The sequence below is a fragment of the Papio anubis genome, chromosome 4, assembly GCF_008728515.1.
Source record: "Papio anubis isolate 15944 chromosome 4, Panubis1.0, whole genome shotgun sequence".
Classification (NCBI taxonomy): Eukaryota; Metazoa; Chordata; class Mammalia; order Primates; family Cercopithecidae; genus Papio; species Papio anubis.
This window is the reverse complement of record NC_044979.1, coordinates 88,014,916-88,033,585: the sequence shown is the minus strand read 5'-3', so window position 1 is coordinate 88,033,585 and position 18,670 is coordinate 88,014,916. Positions and strand designations below refer to the sequence as shown.

The 18,670-nt window shown below is 34.8% G+C and overlaps 1 protein-coding gene across 11 annotated transcripts in view; it reads left to right on the top strand.

Annotated features, from left to right (window-relative positions):
• Positions 1-18,670, top strand: part of SNX13 (sorting nexin 13) — a 160,055-nt gene that overhangs the window by 39,727 nt on the left and 101,658 nt on the right. For 9 of the 11 annotated variants that reach the window (XR_002521035.2, XR_645034.2, XR_002521033.2 and 6 more), the window contains 4 exons: positions 6,887-6,999; positions 10,837-10,939; positions 12,627-12,716; positions 13,771-13,892. Coding sequence is in view for 8 of the 11 variants with exons in the window: in XM_017956876.3 (XP_017812365.1) it covers positions 6,887-6,999; positions 10,837-10,939; positions 12,627-12,716; positions 13,771-13,892 (428 nt within the window). In the remaining 3 variants the exon portion in view is untranslated. Of the gene's footprint in view, positions 1-6,448; positions 6,490-6,886; positions 7,000-10,836; positions 10,940-12,626; positions 12,717-13,770; positions 13,893-18,670 lie in introns of all 11 variants that reach the window. The other 2 variants (XM_017956877.2, XM_021935967.2) reach the window with 1 other exon arrangement.

Sequence of the window (18,670 nt, the reverse complement as noted above, 5' to 3'; positions counted from 1 at the left end):
TATGCTGCCTTTCCTATCATAAATATCTTTTGAGGATCAAATTGAGATAAATGTCAAATTGTGCCTTGATAGATGAAAATATCACAAGATAAATTATTTCTACGTCCTTTCTATGGTCAGGAAGGATGCATATGTAATTTTGCATTACCATTTCTTTAATTTTCAGAATGCATTGGAAGTTGAAGTCATTTTTATGTCTTTTATTGTGTCCTTGAGTTCAGACCAATACAGGTAGATTATCTAAGCATGCTTGAAACTCAAATTTTCTGTTATTTATTTAGAAGATACATGGTTAAATTGATTTTCAGATGAGGAATTTATTATATTCATATTGCAGGTAGTTTTCTGACTACTTTCTTGGAGGCATATTAAGCTGATTAATATTTAAATAAAAGCATTTATTTATTATATTAGCATTTTTTTCTTACTGTGACTTTTAAAATTAATTAATTAATATTTTATTATACTTTAAGTTCTAGGGTACATGTGCACCCGCGGCGGGTTTGTTGCATATGTATACATGTGCCCATGTTGGTGTGCTGCCTTGATAACTTGTCATTTACATTAGGTATATCTCCTAAATGCTTTATTTCTCCCAGCTCCCCCACTTACTTAGCCATATCTATTTGGCCTTCATCATGCAATGTATTTAAATATGCCAGGTGAACTTCACTGGTGTATGATGTTCCCCTTCCTGTGTGTCCCGATGTTCCTGTTGTTGAACCTTCACCTATGGTGAGAACGTACGGTGTTCAGTTTCTGGTCTTCGCGATTGTTTTGCTGAGAATGATGGTTTCTTTGCATCCATGTCCCTACAAAGGACATGAACTCATCCTTTATATGGCTGCATAGTATTCCATGGTGTATATCTGCCACATTTTTCTTTTTTTAATATTTATTTATTTATTTAATTTTATTTTTAATTTAGTTTTTATTATTATTAGCACTTTAAGAGTTCTAGGGTACATTATTGCATAATGTGCAGGTTTGTTACATATGTATACTGTGCCATGTGTTGGTGTGCTGCACCCATCAACTTCGTCAGCACCCATCAACTTCGTCATTTACATCAGGTATAACTCCCAATGCTATCCCTCCCCTCCCCTCCCCATGATAGGCCCTGGTGTGTGATGTCTACCTTCCCAAGTCCAAGTGATCTCATTGTTCAGTTCCCACCTATGAGGTGAGAACATCGCGATTGTTTGGTTTTGTGTTCTATAGTTTGCAGAATGATGGTTTCCAGCTGCATCCATGTCCCTACAAAGGACACAAACTCATCCTTTTTATGGCTGCATAGTATTCCATGGTGTATATGGTACTTACATTTTTCTTAATCAATCAATCACTGATGGACATTTGGGTTATTTGATTCAAGTCTTTGCTATTGTAGTAGTGCATAATAAACATGCATTGTGCATGTGTCTTTATAGCAGCAGGATTTATAATCTTGGGTATATGCCAGTAATGGGATAAGCAAGGTCATATGGGTACATCTAGTTCTAGATCCTTGAGAATGCATGCATACTGTTTTTCCATAATGGTTGAACTAGTTTACAATCCACCAACAGTGTAAAAGCGTTCCTATTCTCCACATCCTCTCCAGCACTACTGTTGTTCCTGACTTTTTAATGGTAGCCATTCTAACTGGTGTGAGATGGTATCTCATTAATGGTTTTGATTTTGCATTTCTCTGATGGCCAGTGATGATGAGCATTTTTTTATGTGCCTGTTGGCTGCATAAATGTCTTATTTTGAGAAGTGGCTGTTCATATCCTTTGCCCACTTTTTGGTGGGATTGTTTTCTTCTTTTAAATTTGTTTGAGTTCTTTGTAGGTTCTGGATGTTAGCCCTTTGTCAGATGAGTAGATTGCAAAATTTTTCTCCCATTCTGTAGGTTGCCTGTTCACTCTGATGGTAGTTTCTTTTGCTGTGTAGAAGCTCTTTAGTTTAATTAGATCCCGTTTGTCAATTTTGGTTTTTGTTGCCATTGCTTTTGGTATTTTAGACGTGAAGTCCTTGCCCATGCCTATGTCCTGAATGGTGTTGCCTAGGTTTTCTTCTAGGGTTTTTATGGTTTTAGGTCTAACATTTAAGTCTCTAATCCATCTTGAATTAATTTTTGTCTAAGATGTAAGGAAGAGATCCAGTTTCAGCTTTCTACATATGGCTAGCCAGCTTGCCCAGTGCCATTTATTAAATAGGGAATCCTTTCCCCATTTCTTGTTTTTGTCAGGTTTGTCTAAGATCAGATGGTTGTAGATGTGTGGTATTATTTCTGAGGACTCTGTTCTGTTCCATTGGTCTATATCTCTGTTTTGGTACCAGTACCATGCTGTTTTGGTTACTGTAGCCTTGTAGTATAGTTTGAAGTCAGGTAGCATGATGCCTCCAGCTTTGTTCTTTTGGCTTAGGATTGTCTTGGCAATGCTGCTCTTTTTTATTTCCATATGAACTTTAAAGAAGTTTTTTTCCAATTCTATGAAGAAAGTCATTGGTAGCTTGATGGGAATGGCATTGAATATATAAATTACCGTGGGCAGTATGGCCATTTTCACGATATTGATTTTTCCTATCCATGAGCGTAGAATGTTTTTCCATTTGTGTCCTCTTTTATTTCATTGAGCAGTGATTTGTAGTTCGCCTTGAAGAGGTCCTTCACATCCATTGTAAGTTGGATTCCTAGGTATTTTATTCCATTTGAAGCAATTGTGAATGGGAGTTCACTCATGATTTGGCTCTCTGTTTGTACTGTTATTGGTGTCTAGAAACACTTGTGATTTTTGCACATTGATTTTGTATCCTGAGACTTTGCTGAAGTTGCTTATCAGCTTAAGGAGATTTTGGGCTGAGACGATGGTGTTTTCTAAATATACAATCATGTCATTTGCAAACAGGGAAAATTTGACTTCCTGTTTTCCTAATTGAATACCCTTTATTTCTTTCTCCTGCCTGATTGCCGTGGCCAGAACTTCCAACCCTATGTTGAATAGGAGTGGTGAGAGAGGACATCCCTGTCTTGTGCCAGTTTTCAAAGGGAATGCTTCCAGTTTTTGCCCATTCAGTATGATATTGGCTGTGGGTTTGTCATAGATAGCTCTTATTATTTAGAGATACGTTCCATCAGTACCGAGTCTTACTAGGACTTTTAAGACAATTGTCAGCTGACAAATTTTATGGGTTAAAGAGTCAAGATTGGCTTAGTGTCAGATCTTACCCTTATAGCTGTGTGACCTTGGGCAATGTTTAAAAACTTTTTTATTGTTTAACTTTGCATAATAATAGTGATTAAGCCAAAATTGACCATTGGACTGTGAACTCATTTGCTCCCCACCGTAACCACATGACATAGGTGAAGAAATGAAGGCATGTGGTGGTTACACAACTAATAGTAAAGGTGGTATCTAAGGTGCAACACAAAGTCCCCTCCCTCTTCCCTCTCCTTTTCTCAAGCAGAAGTCTCCCCGCATAGTTACCACAACTGGACATGTACTGGGTCACACCTAAAGCCAGCATGTCTCTAAATCTCACCCAAGGCCCATGGAAAGTACTGCCTGGGTACCTACTGCTGCTGATTATTCAGGGCCCAAGGGCTCTTTAGTCAGCAGATAATCAATCTTGCGGGAACTAGGTCCTTCCCTTCAAAGCAGTAGATTCCCTTTTGTCCAATGGTGTGTCTAGAAATGCTGTCTGGGAGGTAGGGCCTGGAACAGGAGCCTCAGGACTCTGCCTGGTGACCTGTCCTACTGTGGCGAAGCTGGTATCCAAGTTACAAGACAGCGTCCTCTTCACTCTTCCCTCTCCTCTCCTCAAGCAGAGAGAAGGAGTCTTTCCCGGAATTGCAAGCTGCACTACTTGGGGTGGGAGGAAGGGTGGTGCAAGTGCTCCCTTCGTCGCCCCAGCTGGTGTCTCACTGGGTGGTGTGGTGGCTCCGAACCCAGCACAGCCCAGGACTTGCACTCTTGTGGCCTAGCCTGCCTTTCATGTTTACTTAGGACTCCAAAGCACTTTACAGTGGCAAGGCTTACTGGCCTCAGGTTCCAACCACTGGGATGGTTACCACAGGCCTCTAGTGTGACTCAGTGCTTTGTTGACTTCAAGTATGATCCAGTGCCATCACAGTGGAGATGGCAACAGGGGTGCTTGTGTCACCCCTCCCCCAGCTCCACACACCTTAGCAGAGAGAGAAAGAGACTCTCTTTGGGAGAATGTAAGGGAAGAGAACAAGAGTTTCTGCCTGGTAATTTAAATAATTCTTCCACATGTTATTTAGGACCATGAAGGCAATACCACTACAAGTCTTTCAGAGCCACAACATTAGTAGGCTTAAGGTGCCCATAATGTATATATGGCTACAGTGACTAGAAACAGATCACAACACCCAAGTTCCTTCGAATACCTGGAAAGCCTTCCCAAGAAGGACTGGGACAGACAAACCTAGACTGTAAAGACTACAATAAATGCCTAACTCTTCAATGTCCAGACATCAGTGAACATCCACAAGCATCAAGACCATCCAGGAAAACGCTGACCTCACCAAATGAACTAAATAAGACACCACGGATATTTGTCCTTTTGGGTGGAAAAATCAAAATAGTTGTTTTGAGGAAATACAAGAAAATTCAAGATAATACAGAGAAGGAATTCAGAATCTTATCAGATAAATTTAACAAAGAGATTAAAAAGAATCAAGCAAAAATCTTGGAGTTGAAAAGTGCAGTTGACCTACTAACAAATGTATCAGAATCTCTTAACAGAATTGATCAAACAGAAGAAGGAATGAGTGAACTTGAAGACAGGCTAATTGAAAATACACAGAGGAGAAAAAAGAATAAAAAGGAACGAGGCAGAACTACGAGATCTAGAAAATAGCCTCAAAAGGACAAACCTAAGAGTTATTGTCCTTAAAGAGGAGGTAGAGAGAGAGTTAGGGGTAGAAAATTTATTCAGATAGACAATAACAAAGAGCCTCTCAAAACTAGTAAAAGATATCAATATTAAAATACAAGAAGGTTATAGAACACCAAGCTGATTTAAACCAAGACTACCTCAAGATACTTAATAATTAAACTCTCAAAGGTCAAGGATGAAGAAGAAAGGATCCTAAAAGCAGCAAGAGCAAAAGAAAAAAAACATGTAATGATGCTCCAGTACATTTGCCAGCAGACTTCTCAGTGGAAGTTGCACAGGACAGGAGAGAGTGGCATGCCGTATTTTAGTGTGGATTAGGAACTTCAGCAAAGTATTAGAGAAACTGAGTGGCTCTGAACTTTATTCTAAATAACTATGTCCTACTTACCAGCTCTTAGAAGGAAGTCAGAGAACACTTCTGTAGGTGAAATAGTATTCCCTCCTGATTCAGAGAGGAGAGAACATGGAGGCAGAGCAGAAACTTCATTAGCAGGCATTCTGTCCTTTGTTTAAAAGATAAAGTGACCAAGATGTGGAAAAAGGATAATAAAACACAAAAGAATAAGAGTTGTATAACTCTGAGAGACATAAAAGAAGATATGATTAAGTTGAAAATTACCATTTTGGGATAGGAAGACTCAGTATTATATGTCTCCCTAAATAAATCTTGTCCAGGATTTCTGTTCATTTGTCATCTAATCATTTAGAGTTGCTTAGACTAGCCCTATACAGTTGCTTTATTTTTCTCCATAGCACTTATCCCCATGTGATATAACTACATATTTGCTTAATTTTCTTTTTCCCCACTTTTGGAATGTAAACTTATGAAGCTATGTGAACTTATGAGGGTATACTTTGTTTCTCTCCTTACTAGAATGTAGATTTATGAGGATATGTTTTATCCCTTGTGGTATCCCCACTACCTTAAGCTGTGCTTGTCACAAAGGAAGCAATGACTGGTGAGTGAATGAATGAATAAATAAAACCCTCCTTTCTCTCATAATCCACAGTGCTTACTGTCTGTTCTATAGTTTTTTGGTTGTTAATTTTGTTCAGTTTAGCATCTTATAATGCTTTCTATTATTTTCTTTTGGTTCAGTATCTAATTGTTTCATTCCTATAGGACATTCTTCTCCATGCTCCTTGATGGCATGAGTGGGACAAATGCTTCCTTTGTGTACTACCTCACAGTGCAAGGCCAATGGATGTAGGAACTTGCTGAATTGAACACATGTATTTGTTCATAATGACTTAAATTGCCAAAATCCAGTTTGCCTTTAATAAAAGGCGTATTTTTTTATTGGCTGAAACTGTATAATTCTGTATGAAATAGGTTTTTTTTTAAATGTATGAATACTTTTTGGTGATGTTTTGTTGAGCTTATAGTAAATTTTGGTAACTGGAAGTTGGAACTTTTGTAATTATAATTGTATGAGTTTCTACACATAATTTGAGTAAAATAATATCACAATTTTCAATGAGATAAGAATTTCTTACCTTGAAATTTAAATTTCTAATAAAATGTCTCCTTATGCTGTAGTTATATTGGAACCTAGTTTCAAGATGAAATATTAATTCTAAGTAAGTATAACTTTGTAGCCTACTTATCCTTTTATATATACGTTTGCAAATATAAATGTACAGATGTTTTTATACATACTTTGTTGTATTTCTCATGCCAGAATTTCATTTAACAGTTTGTGTAACTATTTCTGTTCCTTACCTTTGCATTACCACTAGGATATTTTTAAAAAGTAATTGCAGATGCTCTATAAATCTCTCTATACATATAAATTTTGTATATTGTTTTGTGGAGATAAATTTTCAAGTGTACACTTTACATTTTCAAAAGTTACTGAAATAATACCATAAATGTTTACAAGAAGAAATTTAGAACTGTATTAAAGTTTTGTTGGTTCTTTTCTAATTCATGTGGAGAATTATTTACTTATTTACTTATATTTTTTCTTTATTTCAGACCAGTCTATCCATATGGGGATGGGGAAGCCTTGGCATTGTCCTTTTTCTGATAACCTTTGGACCCTTTGTAATATTTTATTTGACATTTTATATCCTCTGCTTTGTGGGTGGGTAAGTATACTCAATTACAATTTTATAATTCTTGTGTCATGTCTTGTTAAAATGGAAACAAATGACTATGAGAAATGGGAGTATGATTTATTTGTGAATGCCATTTTTAATAAATTGCTTTTACTAAAGTTAAAAAAATAAGGATACCCATAAAAATAAAAACAGTGATTGTCATTATTTGTATCATAAATATGGGTAGTCCTTCAATAATAGATGTCCATTTCCAAAGGTATGAACTTTTTTTTGGTGATAATGTGTAAAGTTTAAAAAATTTTTCAGATTCCTTTTGGTGTTGTTTCTCCTTTAAATTTGAAATTTTCTTTTGCATTATGTTAATAATAATAAGTAAGTTAAAATGAGACTACACATGAAGTTTTACATTATAGAAATTGTGATTAGACTTCAGACAATAATGTTAATTTTTTCCTTTAATGAATGTTGTCATTTCGGTCTAGAAAATTCAGATACCTGATTTCACAGTTTTCTCTTCGTAGTTATTTGGTGTACGTTTATATTTTCCCTTAAGTTGATAAACCTTTACAAGAGAGGTTTCAGTCATAATTTATTGTAGCTTTGTATGCAGAGGTTTGGTATCAGACATGAATTACAAGGAAATATTAGAAAATATATAGACAAGGGATGTTTGTTATTTAGACACTGTTACCAAAGTAGCTTAGTTGAAATGAGTATTTTGTTGTTACTGTGTTTGTATGTATGTTTATATGACATATTTATGTAATCAGTTGTGGAATGAACACTGATTTCATCCTGAAAAATCTTTTGAGACCCCAAATATTTGGAGGAGTTGTTTGAGCCTATAGGTTTAGAAGATTTAGCTGAATTGAATAGCTTATATAAACAGTAGCTTGAGAAACTATATCGGACACTGAAGGGTTAGCTTCGAAATATATCTGTCACTTTTTTGGGGATACAGATTTGATAGTCATGTTATGGTCTTTCTATAGGGAGCATATGCTTGAACAAGTGAGAATTTCTTTAATTGAGCAGCTATGTTAGAGACTCTCCATAAAACTATATTTTGTTAGATTTAGTATTTTTATATCTATGGCCTAGATATAATACTGTGTACTGAAACATTTAAACTTATTTTAGCCATAATAGTCTGATAATGGAGTTCAGAGTATCTTTATTGATGATAAAGCTGATTGAAGATAATACAGATCTGCAGCCAAATGGGTTTCCTAATTACACTCCTCAGTCACAGTTAAGGCCACAGCATGGCTGAATAGCGACAAGGTTGCACCACTCCTTCTCAGAGTCAAGGCTGCATTTATTAATTGGAAAGGAAATTGTCTTGACTTTTTTTTTTTTTTGGAAAGGTAGAAATGTCTTCTAATTGCGCTAATTGTATTAGCCCTTGTTAGAGTGAAGGAAAAGGATTTCAGAGTATTTCCCAATACTTTGGCAAGGGAGGATATTGCAGCTTTATAGGCTAAGGTAGGAGCCCTTAGAAGGTAGATAAGTGAATAATTATTTCTTTTTTTACTCAACTGCTCCAAATAAGATTTAGGAAAAAGAGAAATCAGTTTATTAATTTTTTAAGTTTTTAAATCTTTAAATATACCCAGATCCTGCACAAAGTTTATTCATTTTTAAAGTCATGAGAACCTTTGTTGTTCCTTTTTTAAATGTTGTAATTTATCAAGGAATAATTTCAAAAAATCTTTCAGATGCTTACAAAGTTCTGTAAAAATTTGAAGATAAGGTGGGATACTAGAGGATAATGGATACTAAAAAACTCTTTAGAGAAAATTAAGAGTCACATGGTAGGCCTGTGGAATCCTCTCTTGTTTTGTTTTGCTAATAAAACTTAAGTTTTTAAGTGCTGCAGTTTATTCTTCTGAAGTGTTGATAATGTCTCTATTTTGCTTATAGTCAAAGTTAACCCCTTATTTTTTAATATAAAGAATACTTTTGGAAAGAAAAATACATGGGGATTTTTCATTTTTGTTGTTGTAGGATACTTTCATCCCATTGCATTATGGTTATTTTGTGGCATTCTGTTATATTAGTTGGGTTATATAATTATTTCTTGCACCTAACTACAGTTTAAATTATTATTTAAACTTTACGGCTGAAGCTACTATTTAGGTTCTTTTAAAATCACACTGCTCTTTATCTTGTCTTCCTGTCGTCACACACTTGTGGGCAAAAGTTAATGTCTTATCAGTCTGTTTCTTGATGATGTTTTTAATAACACAGTGTTAATATAAACATTTTATTGTGTCTGTAAATATGCTTAATAACCAGGTAAAACTGAAATACAGGGCCAACTTGAATCTTAATAATAATACCAGATATAACACAGATAGATGAAATTTAGCAGTAATTCTGAGACCAGCCTTTTACAGACAACAAAAACAGAATTAATGACATAAACTGATTTGACTTTTTCCTTGTTCTCAACAAACATGGAAAGGTAGCCACAAAAATTGGAGGACTTTGAGAATCTTCCTTTCAGTAGTTGAGACTGATAATATTTAATGTCTTACTGTTCCCTTCCTGTCATTACAGTCTTTGAATCATTGTAACATTACTGTAAGATCATTATAAGATTAAATGTTTTTTGATGGATTTCTAACACTTTGCTTTATTGGTAAATTTTAAATCTATGAAATATTGATAATATTTAATTAATACTTAGAGTGAAGCAGTTCAAAATCACCATTTATCTTCCTTGATCCTGTAATTATTTTTCAAAATAATTAACTTATTTTGGGATACATTTATATTTTAATTCCAGCCTTATTTTAAACAAATCATAGATTAGATTTTTTTTCCCCCAATGGCCTTTATTTTTATTCTGTATTCATACTGGCAAGTTGTAGTAATGTAATACCTCACCTTAATTGGTTAACAGAACTATAGAATTTGGTCATTTAGCTACATATTTAGATCTCATTTGCCTTTATCCATGGTTATTAGCTAGCATACTTGTTTAATAAGGGCTGATTTTCCTTTTTCTGTTTTTGAGACGGAGTCTTACTCTGTCGCTGGAGTGCAGTGGCGTGATCTTGGCTCACTGCAATCTCTGCCTCCTGGGTTCAAGCAATTCTCCTCTCTCAGCCTCCTGAGTAGCCCGGATTACAGGTGCGTGTCATCACGCCCAGCTAATTTTTGTATTTTTAGTAGAGACGGGGTTTCACCATGTTGGTCAGGATGGTCTCGATCTCCTGACCTCAGATGATTCACCTGCCTTGACCTCCCAAGGTGCTGGGATTACAGGCATGAGCCACTGCGCTCAGCCTGATTTTTCTTAAGTTTGAAAAATGTCATTTAAGTTTTTTTTGTTTTCGAGACGGAGTCTTGCTCTGTCACCCAGGCTCGAGTGTAGTGGCGTGATCTCAGCTCACTGCATCCTCCACCTCCCGGGTTCAAGCGATTCTCCTGCCTCAGCCTCCCGAGTAGTGTGCCACCACCCTGGCTAATTTTTGTATTTTCAGTAGAGACAGAGTTTCACCATGTTGGTCAAACTGGTCTCGAACTCCTGACCTTGTGATCCGCCTGCCTTGGCCTCCCAAAGTGCTGGGATTACAGGCGCGAGCCACCACACCCGGCCTTGTCACAAGATTCTTTAGGAAATATATTGGATTAAAACTTTAAAAAGTATTATTGTGTAATTCACAAAATGTTTATAATTGTTTTAAACTTCAGAACCTAATACAATCTGTCAATTTCTTGCTTTGCCAAAGTCACAAATTGACTTTTTAGTAAATGATAAGCCATCTGTGAACTCTGAAAAACATACTTGGTAGTACAGTCATTAAATTATAAGAAAGTTTTGTTTTTATATTTGTGATTAAATTTTTTTTCTAGGGGTTTAGTGGTTACTCTCCTGTTTGGAAAAACAAACTCAGAGAAGTACCTAGAACAGTGTGAACACTCATTTCTTCCTCCAACATCAACTGGGGTTCCTAAGGTAAATAGTTTGAGGGAATATAAAACCTCAAAGTCCAGTTCTTTGCAATGATAATAATCATCTGTATATAGCGTGACAAATTTTCCTATAATTTACTAATGCTCACTGAAATTTATGTGAGATTGTCTAATTATACTTAGGAAATATATTTTAAAAGGCCATCTTAAAAACTTTCTTAGTGTTAGATTTATAAAGTGGGAATACAAACCTGAGAAAATGATAGAAATTGGTTAGTTTATTTTGGATATTTTTCCTGCTGTCTTATCATAGTATTTCAAAGCATCATGCGTATGATTTGTAACAATGTCAATGAGTGTTCTGGTTTGAATGAAATAAATTGCAGAGGAACCAGAGGGAAAAAATGGATACTTTTCATTACTTTGAAAAATATAGCTTGTAATTAGATTATGCAGTATCTGAATTTTAATAATTCAGACCTAATTTTTATCATCTTGAATGGTGCTATTTTATTTTTTTTTAGTATCATACTCTATAAATAAAATTGGAATTGCGTAGGCTTCAGATTTGTAGTGTCTTCAATTCTTGTGGAATTGGGTTGGTTTCATTTTGTATGAAGAGAGGCAAATGGCCTGGAGTTGATGCTAATAACAACTTTCTTTACAGTTATTAACTTGTCTGTTACATGCTAAGGTGCAAGAGATGTAGAGGTAAATAATGTCCAATATTATTTTACATTAATAAAAGAATTTCACTCTATTCCATTGACTTTTATATTGATAAACAAATTTTTTAATACTTAAACTTTTTTATGATCTGAAACCTTTCTCTCCTTTAGGACTCATATTCATATGTATTTTTTTTTTACTTATAAGTCTTACGAAATTAACCTTTCCTTTTTTGAACCATTTCTTAGCTATTTATAGTGTACTTCATTTGAGTGGTAGATAGAGAGGTTAGGAAATATTTTAAGAATTAAGATCCTTTACAGTAATAAATTATATTCAAGACTGGTTAAGTCTTTATAATCCATTTTTAATAGATAGTATAAAAACAGTGGTTTTTATTTTCTATTTCTAAAATATGATTTATAAGTATGTTTTATGAAAAAATTTCAGTGGTTTCATATTATAACTTGAAGCATATATTTTTAATATAGATATCTATGTCTATATCTGTATCTATATTGTATATATTTATGGTTTGTTTTTTTTAAGAGTCTCCCACTGCCTTTAACCCAATTTTCAGGCCACTGATCTTTCTGAACACAAAAAACTAGAGAAATACATTTTCGTAAGTTGCCAAAAACTATCCCTAAATAAAATCTGTTTAAAAATTATTTTGCAGCTGCTATGCTGTTTTGGGCTGGGAAAGGGGAGGGGCAAGAGGGAGAGTGTCCAATAAAGACAGTTTGACTCACATGAAACACTGATTTTATAGTTGTAAAGTTTCATTGAAATATGGCAGCAGCATACCTGTACATTTGCAGTTTTCCCACATTCTAAATGTTTGCTGATTTAATTAAATTTTTGACGATAATCATTTTTTTGGGAGTGTCTAGTTTTGTTAACTTGAGAAACAGTGTTTGGCTTGTAGTAGCACCTCAAATAAGGTTATTTATTCACTTGAGGATAATGAAGGGATGTTACATTGAGTATTCAACTGGAATTAAACTAGAGAGATTTTAGATCAGAAAACTACTCAGTAAGATGTTTTGATTTCCTTTAAGTGCTTAGAAGAAATGAAACGGGAAGCCAGGACTATTAAGATTGATAGAAGATTGACGGGTGCCAATATAATTGATGAACCTCTCCAGCAAGTGAGTTTCAGCGTGTGGTATTTGAATTCTATATATTGTGTTCTAGGTATATTTCTTATGACGATACCAGGAAATACTTTTTGCTCTTTAAATAATATCCTGGAATTTCTTTATGTTATCCTTGAATTTTATACTTGAAGATGCTTCCTTATTTATTAACTCCCTTCTAATGAGGTGGTTTACTTTATGTAAAAGCCTTTCGATTGAGTTTGGATTTAGAAAAAAAGTTTTTATTGACATTTGATAGTGTTTCTTAAAATTTTACAGTTAAAGTGTTACTGTTTTGTTGATTAATAAGCTTAGTGGTGTGGTAAATCAGACTGTTTTTTTCCTACTTGTTACCTTTTAAAAATGGAAATGAAATATCTGATCTAAAAACATTAAAAAATTAGAGCTAGGTAAAAAGCTATGCCCCCTGAAATATTTTTCATTGATGTTTGATTATATGATTATAAAAATGTGTACTTTAGAATTTTAACATTATTATTACTAATATTTAGTTTATCTGGTTTGTAAAAATTATACATTGAATTGTATTATGTATTATTTATTGTCTAAATACTGTTGGCAGTATCAAAGATGTTAGTAGAAATAAGTGAACTCCTGTATAATTTTTATAATTAGACTGCAATGGATCCGATGATGTAATCTTTAAAAAACCTTTTTTTTTTTTTGAATTCTCTATTATTTTACATCTCATTCCATTAAACTGATTGATATTATTTATTAGATTATAGCATGGAAAGTTTATTTTTTTTCTGCAAACTGTCTTTACCTGGATTTATATGGAACTTGGCCATATATAGTGTTTTAATTTTTTTTTTTTTTTTTAAATCTAGGCAGTAGGTAAGTTTGGATACCAGAATAATTTAAAAATGTTTGAAGTGGTTTTTAGTATGTTGATGTTTTTGTAATGAGGGCAGGTATTTACCACCATAAATTAATACGTAGAGAGTAAATATAAATTGGCAGATACAGCATGCTTTTTTAGTTTGCCACTGTAACTTTTTAAATCCTAAAATGTTGTAATTTTTTCCCAATATTTTTGTTACAGGTTATCCAGTTTTCCTTGAGAGATTATGTCCAGTATTGGTATTATACACTAAGCGATGATGAATCTTTTCTTCTTGAAATTAGGCAGACTCTTCAAAATGCGCTCATTCAGTTTGCTACTAGGTAAGGACATGGCATTGTATTTATGCAGAAAAATGTAGATGCATGGTTTGTACCACTAAGGAAAATAACTTTTAAGGGGAGGAATTGTTTATTAAAAGGTAAGTAGAACAGCAGATTATTATTGTGGGATAACTCCAGGATTTTAGAACTAGAGCTCTTAAAACCTTTACCCCAGATTTTAGGTTTTTACAGAATGTTTATTTTGATTAAGCACTGCTTTCTGTTTGGTAGTTTTTTCTTTAGGGTCCAAATCAGTGACTTTTTAAATCTGTTACCCCACTTATTGATACTTTTCCCCCCGCTTTTCCCTAGACCCTCTGTTTTATGTGAGTGCTATGAAAATAGATTAGTTTCAGAGTAACTGCTCTTCTCCTTTTGCTATAACTCTTCTCCTAATTATGACACATATCAATTGGAAGTTCTCTTAGAGGGAGGAGAAGGGACCAAAGGAACATAAGTCAGTGGAGAATATTCAAGTTTATATTTTTCAGAAGAAAAGTTTATTTTGGTGAGTTTAAGGAACTTTTCTTGTCAGATGTACTAAAATTCTTACTTTACAAACCAGCTGTATACTGCCTCCCATATGATGAAAGTATTTTGGCTTCTATTTTACTTAAACTGCTTGATTTTTTTTGATGGGAGGCTGTTTCACACCTGTTTAAATTACGTTTACTTTCATTTTTATATTTGAAGGCTTTTGTTTTTTTTCCCCTATCATTGACGTCTAACTTTTTGAAAGCCTTTTAATGGGCAACATTATAGGAAAGGGAATACTTGTGTTCTAGAAATTATTTATTTTTGAAAGAAAGATTTTATGTTTGGATGAGTTTGTAGACTTCTTTTTTTATTCCATTAAAATATGTTGCTACCATCACACACAAAGATTGCCCTGCTATGTATTTCCAGCTCATGCTGCCCTTTCAGGCCCTTTCCTCTATCTCCATTTGATTCTAAAGCTTTAGATTTGGAGTTGGCTAGAGGAGGGGCATGAGATGTGTTTCCCAACCTCATTGGGGAGCCTGGTACAAGGTTTATGGTTTGAACAATAATAGTTATAGAGATAGATTTGTACTTCTCCTCCCTCATGATTAGGAGTAAGCATTTGCAAAGGAGCTAGCCAGAATTACAGATGCAGACTCACTGTGGAACACAGAACATGTAATTGGTATAATCAAAGGAAGTCGGAACTTGAATGTAATCTCTTTTATTTCATGTGCACCATTATTGAGTGTTAGGTATTCTTTCAGATAATTCTTCTAAATATTTATTTATTGCTTTCTATAGTGACGCTATCCTGATGACTTTTTTTTTTCTTAGAAAGGGTGAGGATAAGAAGAATTCATTATTCTTGTGCCTGACTATTGGAAAATATATAAAAATGTGTAACACATTTTAGAACTGGAAAGAGATTTGAGCTCTGTAATTTGAAAACTTGAGTTTGCGTTCTAGCTCCACCTCTGGCTGTAGGACTGTGAGCAAGTGTCTTTAAACTTTGAACCTTGGTTTTTCTCATATGTAAAATAAGTGTAATAATAACTACCCTGTTCTGTGTTCCTCTCAGGATAATTGTCAGGATCAAAATTCGTGTTATTCAACTAATATTTTGGGCATACTTTGTACCAACCAGATGCTGGGGATACAGCAGTGAATAAAACAAAGTCCCTGCTCAGTGGAGTGAAATGAAATACCTGTGATAGTGTTTTGAAAATTGTGAAGGAATTTAGAACTTTAAGTTTTTATGCCATCCAACACCCATAATTTTACTGATGAGGAAGCTAAGGTCCAGAAAGGTAAAGTGGTTAGTCTAATGTTATCCAGTGAGTTAGAGTTAGAATCAAATTGTTCTTAAGTTTGGTATTTTTTCTCCCACCCAATTAAATATTTTATAATCTAGGTTATTTATCTTAGTTTCCTGCTCTTCTTTCCTATTATTGCAATACTTTCCCTATTTTTGATCCCCTGGTCACCTTTCTTTTCACTGTAGGTCTTAAGTTTTTTTTTCTTTTGAAAACATTCAGTGCTATCAAGCTTAATGAAAAAGCAAGGTTTTTTTGCATCCTACACTGATCTAAATTTATATCTTTGCTTGACCATTTACCTTAAGTTTCTGGCGAATTAAAACATTACAGATAATAACTACTTTAGAGGCTGCTTTGAGGCTAAAAAATGGTATGAAATAAAGTTCTTAGCATGCGATAAAACTCATTAATTGTTGGTTTGTTCCTTCTCTGTTAATTACTTTTCTACATAGACTTTTTCTATTACTACGCAAATATATGACTTACTAGAGGCTCCATGACTTCCAGTACCAGTATCAAGAAAATTAGTCTGTTTACAATCATTCATATACTTTAAAAAACCTTATTCTGTGCTGTCTGCTGTATACTGTGAAGCATATGATAGCAGCAAAAATTATCACCTCTATTCTTTAACTTACAGTCCTTTATGGGGCCCACAACTGTGGAAAAAAACTTTTTTTTTTTTCCTCTCCAGTGGTTTCATAGGTTTGATTTTTTTAAAGGGCCATGAACTCAGAAAATGTTTAGAACCTATGATTTTTGGTGTTTGTATTTACTCATCAACTTTGAGAAACAGTTAGAGAATGCCACTGTAAAATGAAGTGCTTAACTTTGAATAAAGATGGGAAGAAAATAATGTATGTTTTGAGTCCGAAGTTGTGGATTTGAACTTAGCTCTATTACTTGTTAAGCTCTTGGTCTTGAGTGGACAAAACACATATATTTTTTGTCTGGAGATGATAACTTGTATCCCCTTATCAGGTGGTTGTTAGGATTAAATGACATCATGTGTGGGAGAGTACTCTGTAGTGATAACATCTTATTTAGTATTAGTACTTTTGTTATTCCGGTAACAGCTTGGGGAAGGAAACTTTCCTCCAGCACCCTTGAGTTCTCCTTCTCTGTGGAATTTGGGTGTGGATTAGACAGAAGCCTCAGGGGATGAATCCTGGATAACCCATGTATTTTTTATTCCCCCTTTAAATAAGATATTATAGTGTGATATTGACAGCTTTGGCCTGTGTCAGAAAATCTATAATTCTGTCTACCATTAAGTTGTAGTGTATCTAAAAGAAAATTTTTAATATCTCTGTAAAATAGTAATACTAGTACTTGTAGCAAACTCAGAGTTGTAAGGGGAAAATGAGATGATGTGGGTGAAACATTTAGTAAAGTACTTACCAATCAATAAATGACATTTTTAGCCAATCAGTTGACTCTGTGCCTCTATAATCTGGCACATAGTAAGTGTTCAGTAAAATTAACTTCTCTGTTATTGTTGTTGCTGTTATGTTCCTAGGTTGTGTACACACATTCTTTGACCCTGTCTTAGCTATTTTTTTGTACAGCAAGGGAGGTAGAGAGGGCAAAATTAAGGCACATGAAACATGGAGAAATAAAACAATCATTTCTGTGGTATTGAGAGTGGTTTTTCATGTAGAGATAGAGTGAACTAGAGTAGCTGATGAAGACCTCAATGGAATTGAGAGCAAAACTGGTTTTCAAGAATGGGTTATTTGGATAGATAGAGAGGAAGGATATGTTAGGAAATAAGAATAGTATGAGCAAATTTCTAAGAAAGAAGATAAGGATAGTGTAGTAGAAACTATAACAAGCAACCTTGTTGATCTTGAAAGTGAAATATGGGTGGTAAATCCCTCCATCTTTGTTCCTCTTAATCCAAGATTAGCAGAAAGTTCATATATTCTTTTTTGTTCTTTTTTTTTTTTTTTTTTTTTTTTTTGAGATAGAGTCTTGCTCTGTCACCCAGGCTGGAGTGCAGTGGCACACTCACTGCAACCTCTGCATCCCAGGTTCAAGCAATTCTTCTGCCCCAGCCTCCTGAGTAGTTGGAATTACAAGCGCGCGCCACCACACCCGACTAAGTTTTATATTTTTAGTAGAGATGATGGGGTTTCACCATGTTGGTCAGGCTGGCCTTGAACTCCTGACCTCTGATCTACCTGCCTCAGCCTCCCAAAGTGCTGGGATTACAGGTGTGAGTCACTGTGCCCCACCCCCGCGCCAGGGAAAGTAGATATGTGCTAATGCCACTGTGTTCCTTCCTGAAAGATCTTCCCGTGGAGGGAGGAGGGATAGATACATAGGTTTCAGGATTCGCTGGCTGTGATACTAATGACATAGTATCACAGGGAATGATTGGTAAAAATTCAAGAACATATTCCCTATTTTCTTCCTTTACCTTTTGCCATAGAAATAATGAAAATAAATGGTATATCCCTACACTTGTTAAAAGGCAAACGAAACTCAAATAGTGGACATTTGCAACAAAATTTTGTCCTTTTTTTGTTTTACCATTTTATATTCTTTGCAATTTGAAATTTGGGTGAAAACTGACATTCCTCGGAAAGACAGTTATATTTATTACAGTATAGCAAAAATAATTAGAAACTAAAATTAGAAATTTTATCTAAATATTTAAAAGAAGGGGAAATGGTTAATGTTATTTGTTTTTGTTTTGAGACAGACTCTCGTTCTGTCACCTCCTAGGCTGGAATGCAGTGGCACGATTTCTGCTCACTGCAGCTTCCGCCTCCCAGGTTCCAGCGATTCTCCTGTCTCAGATTCCTGAGTAGCTGGAATTGCAGTTGCACGCTGCCACGCCCGGCTAATTTTTGTATTTTAGTAGAAACGGGGTTTTACCATGTTGCCCAGGCTGATCTCGAACTCCTGAGCTCAGGCAATCCACTGGCCTCAGCCTCCCAAAGTGCTGGGATTACAGGTGTGAGCCACCACGCC